The 13,527-nt window shown below is 40.7% G+C and overlaps 1 protein-coding gene across 2 annotated transcripts; it reads right to left on the bottom strand.

Moving 5' to 3' along the window:
• Positions 1-397: 397 nt before the first annotated feature.
• LOC147621283 (uncharacterized) lies at positions 398-6,068 on the bottom strand. 2 transcript variants are annotated; one of them, XM_086823985.1, is made up of 7 exons: positions 5,457-6,068; positions 4,769-4,922; positions 2,464-4,674; positions 2,304-2,363; positions 1,206-1,417; positions 944-1,065; positions 398-856 (listed from the first exon to the last, which is right to left on the bottom strand). In XM_086823985.1, the coding sequence occupies exons 1-7, from the start codon at positions 5,874-5,876 to the stop codon at positions 760-762; spliced, it is 3,276 nt and encodes a 1,091-aa protein (XP_086680111.1). In that variant the 5' UTR covers positions 5,877-6,068; the 3' UTR covers positions 398-759. The 2 variants fall into 2 exon arrangements, with proteins under 2 accessions (XP_086680111.1, XP_086680112.1); XM_086823986.1 differs by having other exon boundaries at positions 616-856; positions 944-1,047; positions 5,457-6,026.
• Between the last annotated feature and the right edge of the window lie 7,459 nt (positions 6,069-13,527).

Genomic DNA, 13,527 nt, shown 5'->3' with positions numbered 1-13,527 from the left:
TTATTTTATAAAAAAATTTGCTTGCCCAGTCCAGAACCAAGCCTACCAAAAGGCCTTACTTGAAAAAAATACTAAATCATAAGCCAACAGAAGAAAAATTCAGAAGTGTGTGAAGTGGATACGTGAGAGTAGACTGTATAAGATCTGTGTTAAGCCCCTTTTCTGTAGGTTTCTAGTACCACTTCACATCTTCAGAAAGAGAGTATCCACACAGCATAGATATAGTTCAATCTTCCCCATGCAAGAAGGCTAATGACAAGAGAGTATCCACAGCATAGATATAGTTCAATCTTCCCCATACAAGAAGGCTAATGACAAGAGAGTATCCACAGCATAGATATAGTTCAATCTTCCCCATGGATAAGGCACCCATAGGGAAGGCTAGTAAAGCTCAAAATTCATTCTCCCTTAGAAGGTCCAGAATCATTTCTCCTTATTGATAGATGCAAGGGGTGCTTGGCCTTGTATGTTGGCACAACAAGATATCCCATCCTTATTGAAAAATTGAGCCTTCTTCCATGGTATAAACCAAATAATTTACCAAACACCCTTACCAGATCAGCATTGCTTCTCACTATATGTTAGTTGCCCAAGGCTTTGCTCTGTAAGAGCTTGGAAACCTTTGCATGGTCAGTATAGTGTCGGTATAAATAATGTCTGAATCAAACTCTTTGTAAAGTGGGAGTGAAAAATGGGTGCATACACTCCACAAACTTGAGGAAACCATAAAATAATTGCTTTAATCCGAGCTTCAGCTTGTTATCTTATCTCCATTGTTTTTGCCAAATTGGCAGTAGTGAACATAGATGCAGCCGAGGGAGCCAGGGCTAGATCACTTTCCATTGCTTCCCTTAATCTGTTTCACCATTACACACAGTTGGTTAGCTTGAAAGGGATAAGCAGAAAGCATGAGACTATAAGCATGCAACCTCAAACTTCTCACCTGCTTGCCCCATCCATCTCTACATTCAAGAAACCCATCTCGCATATAGGTGGCATGCAGCTTTGAGCGCTCATCTTTTGGCAGTGCGACTGCATTCCAGCAATCTGGCTTAACCAATTTTCCTGCATTAGAAGCAGGAAAACTTACAATCATACTTCGAATGACAAGAAGAAATCCTTAGAAAAAGTGTTCCCAGCTTAGAAGCCTCAGCTTGATTGATCTTATTTGCACAGAAGGAACCTACAGAGTGTTGCAAACTTACAAGCCTGGCACCTTCTGAGGATAGCACACCATCCATATGCAAGAAAAAAGCCCTCCATTTGTGCATCTCATCCATCTGACTGTCTTTCCCGCCAGCACCCACCACATCCCACCTTATAGGCTTCTTGAGTGGATTGTTTCCAGAAGACATCTTATCATCCAGTTGGCCAGAGACTAAGACACTACGTACTCTCCTTCTGCTTCGTTTCAAAGCTGCAAAAAAATGCACAGTACTCTTTAGCATGCTCACATGAATGAAGAACTACCTACATTACTCCATACAAAGAACATCATTAAGAGGAGGTCAGCAACGCATTCTGAGAGCCAATAACTCGTGGACACACATCCAGGGAACGTCATTTGGCTCTGCCACCTCAACTTTGGGAGGACATACACAATGGGGTTATCGACATGATGGATACATGAGCAAAACTTGGAGCATCTTGGCCTCTGCTGCAGATGAAGGTTTTTAAGCCAAACATGGCAAAATGTCTGTAGTACATTGATATGGTGCATGCCCATTTGTAGACGTGGTATTAAGAGTGTGTTGCCAAGGCATTGTTCACTCCTCGCCATCTATCCACTTTTGTAAAAGCTCATGTATGGGCTGTCAAGTCCCAATTGTTCCACTCATAGCCCAATGCCCAATCATGTCCAAAGGGAATAATGAATGCATATGGCATCCCCTCTTGCTTATGTTAGATTCGGGCAGAACTGGGTAAAGAGCTTCTATGCATGGCAAACACAGAAACTTGTATACTCTTCTACTATGATGATCTACCATTATCCTACAAGGGTTGTCAGATAGGGACTTTACAACAGCACTCTGACATGGTTATATCTTCCCCTGTTTTGTTTGACGGTCAGTGTAGCTTTGCAAGTATTAAAATGATATGATGCCTTGAGGTATTCTGGAGCGTTAGGGAAGTTCACTCAACAGGAGACTAATCCAGACACACAGGATGTGAAAAAAAACTTTGTTTTCAAAAATCAAATCAGTTCTCTCTCTCTCTCTCTCTCTCTCTCTCTCTCTCTCTCTCTTCCCCCATGTGTGTGCATGGGCTCACGTGTGTGAAGCTGGTAGTCGATGATTGCTTACCAGATAAACGACCCTTGATATCTAGACGCAGCAACTCCAACCAGCAAGATGCCACATTTTCTGCAAAGTTTTTGAAGTCAAAGTTAGTGTCTGAGGTTATCTTTTATGTTAGATTCAAAAGGTAGCACAAATCAAGCATCAGTCATAGAATCAGACCAACCTGCAGTACCGGCAGCAGTGGTGTTTTTAGCACTCTGACTCACCACATTTGAAGAATCATTTGAAGGCTGTGATCCTCCCTGACAAAGCATTTTCTGATCACATAACCTTTCAGCAGAAACCTGTTTTTTCTGTTCAGCTTCAGAAAACTGAAGTCCACTATCTGGTCTATCCATACTCACATCTTTGAAATCCTTTTCTGAAGCTTGTAGAGAATAGGTCAGGTGTACATTGGCATCTCTAGCAGCATATTCATGTGAAGTATTTTCATGTTTTCTGGCTTCCATAGTGGCCAATCTTGCAGTATTATTTTTCACTGAATCTTTAACCACACATTCAGTGCCATTGAGAAGTTCCCCTGGTCTTACCCTTTCATCGTTTGTCACATGTGTCGTCAACCCTATCACAGTAGCAGAGTCTTGAGTTGCAGCAAGAGCCAAATGAGCTTCCCTTTCTTTCATGTCTGTACTCTTTCTCCTTTTAGCTGACCTTTCCTTATGTTCACCATGAAGCCCTTGATATGCATCAGCACCCATACCTTTCTTAGCTTCTTGTGATTGAAACAGGTCCCCTTTCCCATAAGAAGAAGCATTCATTATTGCAGCCCCAATGACAGCTCCCAGCGCTGCATGAACTTGATTTTTATCTCTCAATCTGGTGATTATACCAGGATTAAGCTCCCCCAATATGCCACTTGGTGCACAAATCCGAGCAAACTTGTTAACAAATTCTTTTCTCTGTGGGCATGGACACACATTTGTCTTCTTCTTGGGTTGCCTTCCTCGTCGTAATTTGGGCAGGCATAGACTGAAATGCTGACCATAAGCAATGTTCTGATGGCAAAGAGTGCTGCCAGTTGCAGCCTGTGCACCATAAGCAAAACAATTTTCTGGCACTTCAGTAGCAGAAATAATTGATTTGTCACAAGATTGAACCACATTCGTACGATGCTGAAAATTTGGAAGTGTATTGTGATCATAAGTTCCAAATTCGCTTGGCAATCTCAACACATTCTGTGCATCTGGATTATGTCTTTGTGGTTCTCTGATACCCTCTCTGGTTGGACAAGAAAAGTTTCCCTTTGATCTTGGCATTATGGAACACAAGTGACTGGAATTATAATTCAAGTCAACATTCCCACCCTTGACGTGTGTCTCAGCTGAACCCTGACAGTTTCTCTCGAGCTTGCCTTCTGCCCCATTGGGCACAGTCTGACATTTGCTTACTGTTGATGAATTCACTAAGCATGGAGACTGTCTAAGTATTACTGCTTTTTCTGATCGACATGGACTACAGGCTTTGCTGCTGCTTGGTTTCAAGCGTCTTGAGTCTCTGGACAAGCCTGGAAGTTTTTGTGTCAGGTCAGATTGTGAGGAGAAAACCTTCTCAAATGCCTCCTCTTGTGACTTGATGTCTTCAGCAAACCCTGAAGAATCCGTTATATGAGAGCCAGAGCCCTCAGTATGACTGAGATTTGTTCTGGCAACATGTTGGTACTTCCCAGCAGCCTGGGAAAATGGTCCTGCTTGCTCAGAATATTCTTCAATCTTGACATTACCACATGGCATATCCGATAACTTGGAAGATGATGGTTGAGTATTATTCATGGATACTGAGTAACAATCTCTCCCTGCAACATCTGTTACATTACAATGGCTTGCATCAACCACAGGGAGGCCCTTGTCTTTTAGCTTAACAATGCTTGTCACGGCGGTAAGCTTAGTTTTAGGGTAAGTGGGGGGTTTTGTACATGGAAGGCCAATGATAATTTCTCCATTTGTGAGAAAGACGCTCTCAGGCATTCCTTTGCCATTGTGGTCTGCATTAAAGCAACAGCTTCTCCCTTTCCCAGATCCAGTTTCGGGCAGACTGAACCCTTGATCTGATGTGGAAGTCCAGCATGTAGCTGCACCAAGAAGGCTCAATCCTTGGAGTGGGGACCCTTGTGAGATGTTGGCCTTTTCTTCTACAGTATTAAGATGATTCTGTGGTCTAAGGAGAGGAATGGTTGCATCTTCGGAGCTTGAGTTCACTCTGTCAGGTGATTTGGTAGAGACTTGCAAGTCTTTACATGCTGAGTTGGAAGCATAGTCCCTGTCTCTAACCTCTGTTACTTCTGAGTGAGTGGATGTAGTTTTAGGGTTTAATGTCCCCGTTTCCCATGTTGAGAGAGCAGATTTTTTCTGCTTGTGTGCCGAAAACCATGCACTCCCTGAGGGTTTTGGACTTACAAAAAGTCAAAGTTCTGGACAGTATTTTCTTGCAGAAACATAGAGCAAAGCTTAACAGCATAAATTAGAGGTTACCTTCATGCCCTAAACTCTTGCGCTTGACACCCGAATGTGGCTTGCATGTGGCTTGGATCTCCCGAATGTGAGCCATGATGCTGTTCTCCTTGCCATCAATATGAGAAATTGTCATGCGCCTTGCCCTACGGCCTACTCTTGCTGCAGCCAGAACCTGTACAGACATCCAACATGCATGTTAAATGCATCATGGTGGGAAATATTATTAAGGTTTATCCATCAGCAAACAGGTGTTGCAGCCAACAATTCAACTCTAGCATGCAAATCAGAGCCATATCACTTCAGCAATATGTCAGGGATTTCTTTTGAATGGTTGAGCTTGCAGAAGAGGTTGAAGCAGTGATGGCAGAAATGATGCCAAACATCTAAAAGATACCATCACCATGTGTTCTCTGCAAACCCTAATTCTTTTTAACTCCAACACATGCAGTGATAGTTCTAATTATTGAATGCTTGAAGAAAATTGAACACAGTGATGCTTGTCTTCTGTAGAGACCCTAACTCTGCCAGACCTGGGGTACAGGATTATCAAATACTCTACAAATTCTGAAAGAAAATGGAGCAGAATGATGCTAGTCACATAGAATGCAAAATCACCGTGTCTTTTGTCTAAACTCTGACTCTGCAAAACCATAACCCTACACCCTAGCAGCAAAAAATACACCGAGATACAGAATATAAGCATTACATTGGAAGGGGTAGGGTTTGCAGGAGAATGTGGGCCCTTTTTTCTGGAGAAATGAGGTGTAGTAGAGCATCTCCAACCGGTTTCACTGTTGCTGTCGAGGCTGGAGAGAGGCTTCGCGCGGCCACCGGGCACTCCATCTTCATCCAGATCGGAGCTCGTGCAGGCTTGGTTTCTAGCTTCAGGGTGGGCACAGAAATTGCTGCTGATGCTGTTGTTGTAGTCCGACCTGGAAGCAGAGCTTCCTCTGCTGCAAATTTTTTTGTAGTTGTTGAAGACGAAACCCTTGCTTTCTCGCACGGGAAATCTTGCAGGCTGAAGATCTGATGTGCTCCAGAAAGCCAAGACGTTGGAAGCAATTTTCTCTTCTAAAGTAGGGCTGCAGGTTTCCATTGTTTCTTTGAGGAAGAGGCGATGCTCCATAGGTACTTTCTTCTTCGTCTGCCTTCAGGTCTGCTTAACTGAGAAGGCTACTGAGCTTCGGAGAAGCAGCCATACATTCTTGTGAAGGAGAGGCGATGGAGACGGAGGTTTTCATGGCTGCAGAAGAGGGTAGTGTCTGTGTGAGCCGTGTTTGGAGAGAAATTTGCCACTGTTTACAAGAAGACAACCCTCTCCTTGATTTTGAATTTTGAAATTCAAATAGTTAAGAAAACACTTTTGTACACATAACGGTCCCCTAGGAGCCATTTTCAAGTTAATTAGCCATTTTCAAGTTAATTAGCCATGCAATGATGCATTTACTCGCACTCTCGAAAAGCAAAAATCTCTATAAATTTTATCGGTTTTTGTAAAGCCAAGAGTAAATTCAATCGGTTTTTTTGAATTTTATCGGTTTTTGTAAAGCCAAGAGTAAATTCAATCTATTTTTTTGAATTTTAACCAACGCAAAGGACGGTTTTTTTTAGCACTTCTCCACACTCCATGAATAATTCCTCCATGATGGGGTGCACACTCCAGGGTTGCCTCTTGACGGGCATCCTCGTCCGTCAAATTTGACACGTGCACGACACTCGTCAAAAATCAACCCTGATGGGAGTGTATGTATACAGGTGTGTAAGGCTAGGTTCACAATGACAGTGGCAGAAAAGCTCTACACCCGAGGTGGCAACTTGCGGTTGGATGAAAGTCCATGTCACTTCAGAGATGCATGCACTCAAGGGGTCGATCGACGAGCAGGGGCCATCTCATAAGAAGACCACCAAGCTGCTAGTCGTGGAGTTTGAACCCAAAACCCACTTGAAAGGACCAAGAGCTCTAACAAAATTCGACTATGCCCATTTATTGATGGTGATAGGTGTCAGAAAATTTTTGAGGTTGTTGGTGCCATTTGTAGTCCCAGTTGTAACCTTTTCCGTCGCACCGGTCTGAATCCACCCTAAGTAGCCTGAGAGCTTCATAATGAAGCACTTCAGAGATGCGTGCACACAAAAATAACTTCCATCCTCAAGGGGTTGATCAACGAGCAGGGGCCATCTCATAAGAAGACCACCAAGCTGCTATTCATGGAGTTTGAACCCAAAACCCACTTGAAAGGACCAAGAGCTCTAACCAACTTCGACTATGCCCATTTATTGATGGTGATAGGTGTCAGAAAATTTTTGAGGTTGTTGGTGCCATGTGTAGTCCCAGTTGTAACCTTTTCCGTCACCCCTGTCTAAATCCACCCTTAGTAACTTGAGAGCTTCATAATGAAGCACTTGTTTGTCATATCATGTGACCCAATGCTCAAAAATACGAAAATTTAGTGTAATTTCACTCACTATTTTTTTAGAAAAACCTTCAAAATATTTTAAAACCAAAGGTTTGAGAAATTTTAGTTTTACTCTCTATCTTGGCTTTTTTTTATTGAGTGGATTCCACCATTCATAAAAAAAAGGTTTTTTCGATCCCTAATCATGTGATAGAAAGGGAAAGCTTTAAGTGACTTTGCAAGTTGGTCACATTAATGATTACTAGGTCATCCCCCATTATGGACTTGGTGGACCTCATACTCTTTCTAAACCTGCACAAAGAAACATTTTTAAAAAATTAGTCTTATATTTGTGCATATTGTGATTTACTCTTGTTATATTATAGAACCACATCATGTAGATTAACATGTAACCTAAAGTGGGTGATGTGTCATGTATCTAAGCATGTATCAAGTCTCTTCTTCTACCATCTCCTTAAGTGATATATTCGTGGCATTTGTGTTAGTTTAGAGAAAAATAGACATGTCTTGTGACAAAGCTGTCATTCATGTGTGTCAAAAAAAAAACTACGCATGAGAGTTGGAGTACTTCATCTCAAAGAATCGTAAAATTTAGCATTGGGACATTCTCTTCTGTGTCATGTATATCATATATCTTTTGTGTCATGTGTTAACTATCTATAAGAAAAAACACGCAAATGATGATGATGAGAGATGGCACAAATACTGAAAAGATTGAAAACTAGCACCTTTAACGTATTGTGTCATGTGCTGTGTTTGTGCCTTATGTGTGTGAGCATAAAAAGTACCTAAATGCTAAAGCCCACTTGCCCATCTCTATTAGCTAAGGAGAACCTCAGCCACACTTCACCTTTTAGAGTGAAATAGAGAGTGAGGGGGCTAGTGTGCTTAGCTAAGGAGAACCTCAACCCACTTCACCTTTTATAGTGAAATAGAGAGTGAGGGGGCTAGTGTGATTATTATAGAATATGAGATCAAGCCCTTTTTAGGATCCCCATAAACTCTCATAGGTTTTTTTCCCCTCAAACTCACACATATAAACATGATTCAAGCACTTGAGATAGAAGCCTATGGTGCAGATATGACATGAATAATTATAGAAGCTCATGTAGGCCCTACCCTTATATGACATTTATTTTAAGCCATGTGCCATGTATCCAAGTTGTTTGTATGAATGTATGTATATGTTAAGGGGAGGAAAACCCACACATGAGTGTACAAACTAGATTATCCTAGAATTAGCTTGGATTAGCCTAGATTAGGGAGTTTATCCTAGGTGTAGAGAGAAGAAAAAAGTAATTTCTCATATTCAAGTGATTAGTCCCAATTATGGCTTATTTTGGTGTGTGTGTGTGTGTGTGTGTGTGACCACCCTTTTCACACTATCATTAATATTGTCCATGGGCATGGTCTATTGGCATTGGGCCCATTATTCATATGAGACCACACTTTGTTACAAACCAACTTCATAAACTTGTGCACATAATCCTTGACATTGCTCCCATTTGAGTGAGATCATCCCATTTCTCCACAATCCTTGATCTATTAAGGGCTGAAACAAAAGTTCTCCTCATCTCATTCGTGAAGTCCGCCCAAGTAGTGTTAAATAGCCATGAGCATTCAAGTGCCACTACCACACATTGGCATATCCTTCTAGATGCAAAGTAGCAAACAACACCTTGGCAATATCCCTATAAGGGCTAAGCTCAAAGTAAAGCTCCATTTTATCAATCCATTCTTCAAATTCCTCATTGATTGAGCCTTCACCTTTGAGCTTGGTGAATGTGATCTTGTCCTTCACTATCTTAAACTCATCTTCATCTCACTACCTCAATGATGATCATGTAGTCTATGCTCAAATGGTCTAACATGATTGCCCCCAAAATCATTGAAATGATGTGATCTACCATGACTAGATTCCGTCCCATTGGAATGATGACCCATCTCATTGAAGTGATTACCTCCCATCTCATTGAAGTGAGGACCTCCCATCTTATTGAAGTGAGAACCACTCATGTGTGAAGGATTCCAATTTCCATCCACCCTTGGTTCTTCCAAAAATATGCCTTTGCCTTTGTCCAAAATTCTCTCGCATTGAAGAGACACCATGCATAGGCATTCCCGCATATTTGTTTCAATGATGGAGGCAAGTTCTCCTTTCCAAGAATAGATCCATGACTTTTGTCACCATGGTGCATACTAGCTTGAGGAGCATGAATGCATTTGCATGTGAAGCTCCCATAAAAGACCCATAAGCTTGTGGCCCCATTGGTTGAAAGGTGTTTGGTACATATGGATGTAACATAGGTCCACCGTAAGCTTCTTTGCCTTTATCTGCATCTTGCCTCAAACGGGTGAGTCCATCATACAACTCGAATGATCTATAGCTTGATGGAAAGCTCTTGAGGAGTACTAACAACTATATGAAAGGTTTGAATTCAGTCAAAGGACAAGTACTCTATGTTTGACTTTGATTAAAAAGCCAACTATGTCTGTTGACCACCCAAAAGTAATGGATTGGGGAGTTCAATGGCTCTTCTCGAAGAAGCAATAAGGGAGTACTCTCGAAATATGTAAACTTTTGAAAAATAGGCTAAAACTGAATTAGGGTTTCTGCTTACGGTTGACCAAGCCGGTTGGGATAGCAAATGATATCGGAATTGGGAGCTTGACATCTCTAGACGTAGCCCTTAGGGAGTAACAAGAGTCTATGCAACCACTCACAAAACAACCCCACCCTATTTTTATTGAATTAGGGTTTTGTGGTCCTACAAAACCTAGTCAAAATTTTGAAAAACCCCAATTCAATACACTCAAGGCATCCATTGTCCATGACTCTTGTGCATAAGCTTTCCTTGAGATCAAGAAGGAATCCATTGTCCATGGTACTTGTGCATAAGATTTCCTTGATCAAGAAGGGATCAATCCACTGCTCAATAATACATTAAACCTTGCCCATCAAGTGTAGCCATAGAATTTTGATAAATTTTTCCAGAGTCTCCTTTGTATTTGCATCAAAACCTCAACATGGAAACTATGAGAATATCATTATATTGCTTTGCCAATTCATTGCCAAATTGCAAACTAAGCCAATACCAATGATGGATGTCGATAACGCGCTACTTGCCGATCTCCCGACCAAGTCTTCCCGCCTCCTTACCAAACCTTATGATCTAATGGCAAGGACCGGGGCATGACCTAATCCTCCATCTATCCACTTTTCCAAGGCACTCACGGATAAACAGATTTAAGCCATGCTCCCCTTTGGCCTCTTCACCTATGCCAAAGGTACCCTCTCAACATACTAGATTCTACAAGCCTATGAACTAAAATTTGTATACGACTATGAGCTTGCAATCAAGTATGTGAGAGTCCACTTACAAGGTAGGCACTTATAATTTCATGCCAACACAATCCTTATCAATACAAGATTTTAATGCTGATTTGGTGAGGCTTGCAAAGGTGAGCTCCAAATGGATGTCTCCCAATATACAACTTCAAGCATTGCCTTACATAATCCCCAAATGCTATGGCCAATCCCTCAAAACCAATTATGTAAAGATCAAATGCATGCTCAATATGATGAAGAACTCATTTCTTTGATCAAATGAATGAGAGAAAGTCATGCATTGATGTTCATTAAACTTGCTTGATTAGGGCTGAAATTGATAAAAAGGATGAAGGTAAACCCCCAATTTTTTAAGAAATGCCCCAAATATGCAAGAATGAATGCATGAGATCAAAGGATTCAAAATCTTGGCTTAATGGAACATTAATTGTTATTGAGCAAAGATTATGATGAAGAAACAAGATTAATGACCATGAGGATCTCCCAAAACATGATTCAATGCTTGAAATGCCTCAAGAAATGTATCTACTTCAAAAGAGAGTATGTAAACACAATGGCCAAGATCATTTGGCTTAATGGCTCATTAGAGAATGAAGAAATTCAACCTTCATGGAAAAACCCCTAATGTTGATGCAAGAATGGTGATTCAAGCCAAAATTGATGAAATCACTCTATGAAGCAATCAATCAAGATCAATGTGGTGATAAGAACTCCATTAAGCATGAATTTCAATCATGAGAGAAAACATAAGGAAGCAACTTTAGTGGCTATGGTAGCTAGGGTATGAAGAGAAGCACCAACTACAGGCATTGAACTTCACAGATGCATTGTGAGGATGCTATAGCAATAGGTCGTCATTTTGCCCCATTGAAGGTTCAAACACTTGCCAATAGCTTCCCTAGTTCCATCTTAAGCTCCCAAGATGAACAAAGTTGCTCAAAATCTTCCTTAGAACCAAGAACGTGAAGAGGGAAGATGGAGAAGGGGATGTGCAGGTTCACACCACACAATCTTGTCGATTGCACACTCACTTTTGCCAAAACTTGTCCGCTTGTCAAAAATTAGTCCAAATGGCTCAAATTTGGGAACAAATCATGTACTAATGCCATAGCCAACACTCAAGATCACAATTGCCCTAATTTTTATCATCAACTTGAATGATTTTTCCATGTTGCACCAAATTCTTCAATAAAATCTTGGAAAATCAAGAAACTCAAGAAAGATCAAGAAAATCAAGAAATCCAAGAATTTATTGAAAACAAAGATGAAGATGAATCAAAACTAAGCTTTAGTACCAAAGAAAGCAACAACTATATTATCCTATAATTAGTTTGGATAAACATTAGCTTAGATTAGGGAGATTAGCCTAGGTTTAGAGAGAAGAAAGAGTAATTTCTCATATTTAAGTGATTAGTCCCAATTATGGCTTATTTTGGTATGTATACATGACCACCCTTTTCACACTATCATTAATATTACCCATGGGCATGGTCTATTGGCCTTGGGCCCATTATTCATATGAGACCACACTTTGTTATAGTAGGTGAGGGTGGGTGTACTTCCTCTCATACATTTTGATTTAATTAGGGTAACGGGACCTTAAGTTGAGTCCTTAAGTCATGTGTTACATATTTGGTGGTTTTTTTTTTGGGGGGGGGGGGTTCACATATCCTACAGGTTAAAATTCAAGGCTTTTCCTTTCAAAGAATTAAATGAACAAGAAATGGGATCTGCCATTGTTGTCTTCACGCGCTTAAGATGCTATATAGTTTAGTAGTGAGCTAGCTTATAGAACTATTTATGGTCTCATTCTAAAATCATTTAGAAAATTGATGGAGGAACTCGTCCATGATTTTGAGAGCTTTATGGATGTGAGTGCATTCTAAAACTTGGGGCAATGCCGTATAGACAACATTTATCCCTATGTACTAAAAGGAATATTGTTCGGAGGGGATGAGGCTAGCAAACTCAATGTGTGCAAGACAAAATTTATCCCTATGTGCCAAGAGGAATATTGCTCGGAGGGGGTGAGGCTAGCAAACTAAATGTATGTTAGACAACGTTTATCCCTATGTTCTAAAAGGAATATTGTTCGGAGGGGGTTGAGGATACCAAATCTAATGTGTGCTAGACAACATTTATCCCTATGTACCAAGAGGGATATTGTTTCAAGGCTAGAAAACTAGATGTGTGCTTAGAAATACAAGATGTACACATAACAACACTACAAACTGGGGTACACACACAACAACACTCACAATATAACATTTTCCAAGAGCAAAATTGAAGCGTAAATTGTAGCAACAAATGGCCATCGATACTAAAGTTAATCATCAAGGGATGATTCAAGGAACCTTTCCTCACACTCCTTTGGAGTGGTAGCCTAGGACCAAAACCCTTATCACCTTGGTTCCTTGACTTGGCAATGAATGCCCTTGTGTGGGACCTCCAAAGGAAGATACATGAAGGAAGGATTGTTGTTTTGATAACTTAACATTTTGTTGTGCCATTCATGTTGTAAATCATAGTATTGTGCATACTTTAAGTATTGCATATGTCCAAAAGGAACAAATACAAGAGTTACAAAAGCAACTAAAGAGCGAGGAAGCCCACCAACTATAGGGGAACCAAATGGTTCATGACAAACATCTTTCACTAGAAAAGGGCCACCTAGAACTTATGCAAGCAAAGCTTACACAGAAGAATTTGTATCTCTACCAACAAGGACACACATGAGAAAATGTTATAGAGATGGAGATTCATAACCTTCAAAAGGAAAGGGAACATTAGGGCCAAATTTGGCTCAATATGGAGGAAGGTTTAATCTTTTTAGTTGGGTGCGAAAAAATTTAAGGGCTAAGGAAGATGCCATTTGCACACAAATATGACATTGGTGGGTCCCTTTTACTTTTAGAGTTACCCTATGTTTTCCCTTAAAAGTTATTCGACTGTCACTTTCAGTGTTAAGCCTATTTTCGAAACAAAGCAATGGGTCAGTAGTGTGGGCATGG

The sequence above is a fragment of the Cibotium barometz genome, chromosome 30 (genome assembly GCF_041138505.1).
Source record: "Cibotium barometz isolate CiBa-2024 chromosome 30, ASM4113850v1, whole genome shotgun sequence".
Classification (NCBI taxonomy): domain Eukaryota; kingdom Viridiplantae; phylum Streptophyta; class Polypodiopsida; order Cyatheales; family Cibotiaceae; genus Cibotium; species Cibotium barometz.
Note: the sequence above shows the minus strand (reverse complement) of the source record. Positions and strands in the feature narration are given on the sequence as shown.

What these genes read in the sequence shown, in the direction of transcription:
- LOC147621283 (XM_086823985.1), bottom strand. Translation starts at nt 5,876, where the DNA reads ATGGAGCATCGCCTCTTCCTCAAAGAAACAATGGAAACCTGCAGCCCT. An exon ending in CAAGAGTTTAGGGCATGAAG is followed by an intron (nt 4,675 to 4,768) that starts GTAACCTCTAAT and finishes CAAAACCCTCAG; the next exon opens with GGAGTGCATGGTTTTCGGCA. An exon ending in TATCAAGGGTCGTTTATCTG is followed by an intron (nt 1,418 to 2,303) that starts GTAAGCAATCAT and finishes ATTTTTTTGCAG; the next exon opens with CTTTGAAACGAAGCAGAAGG.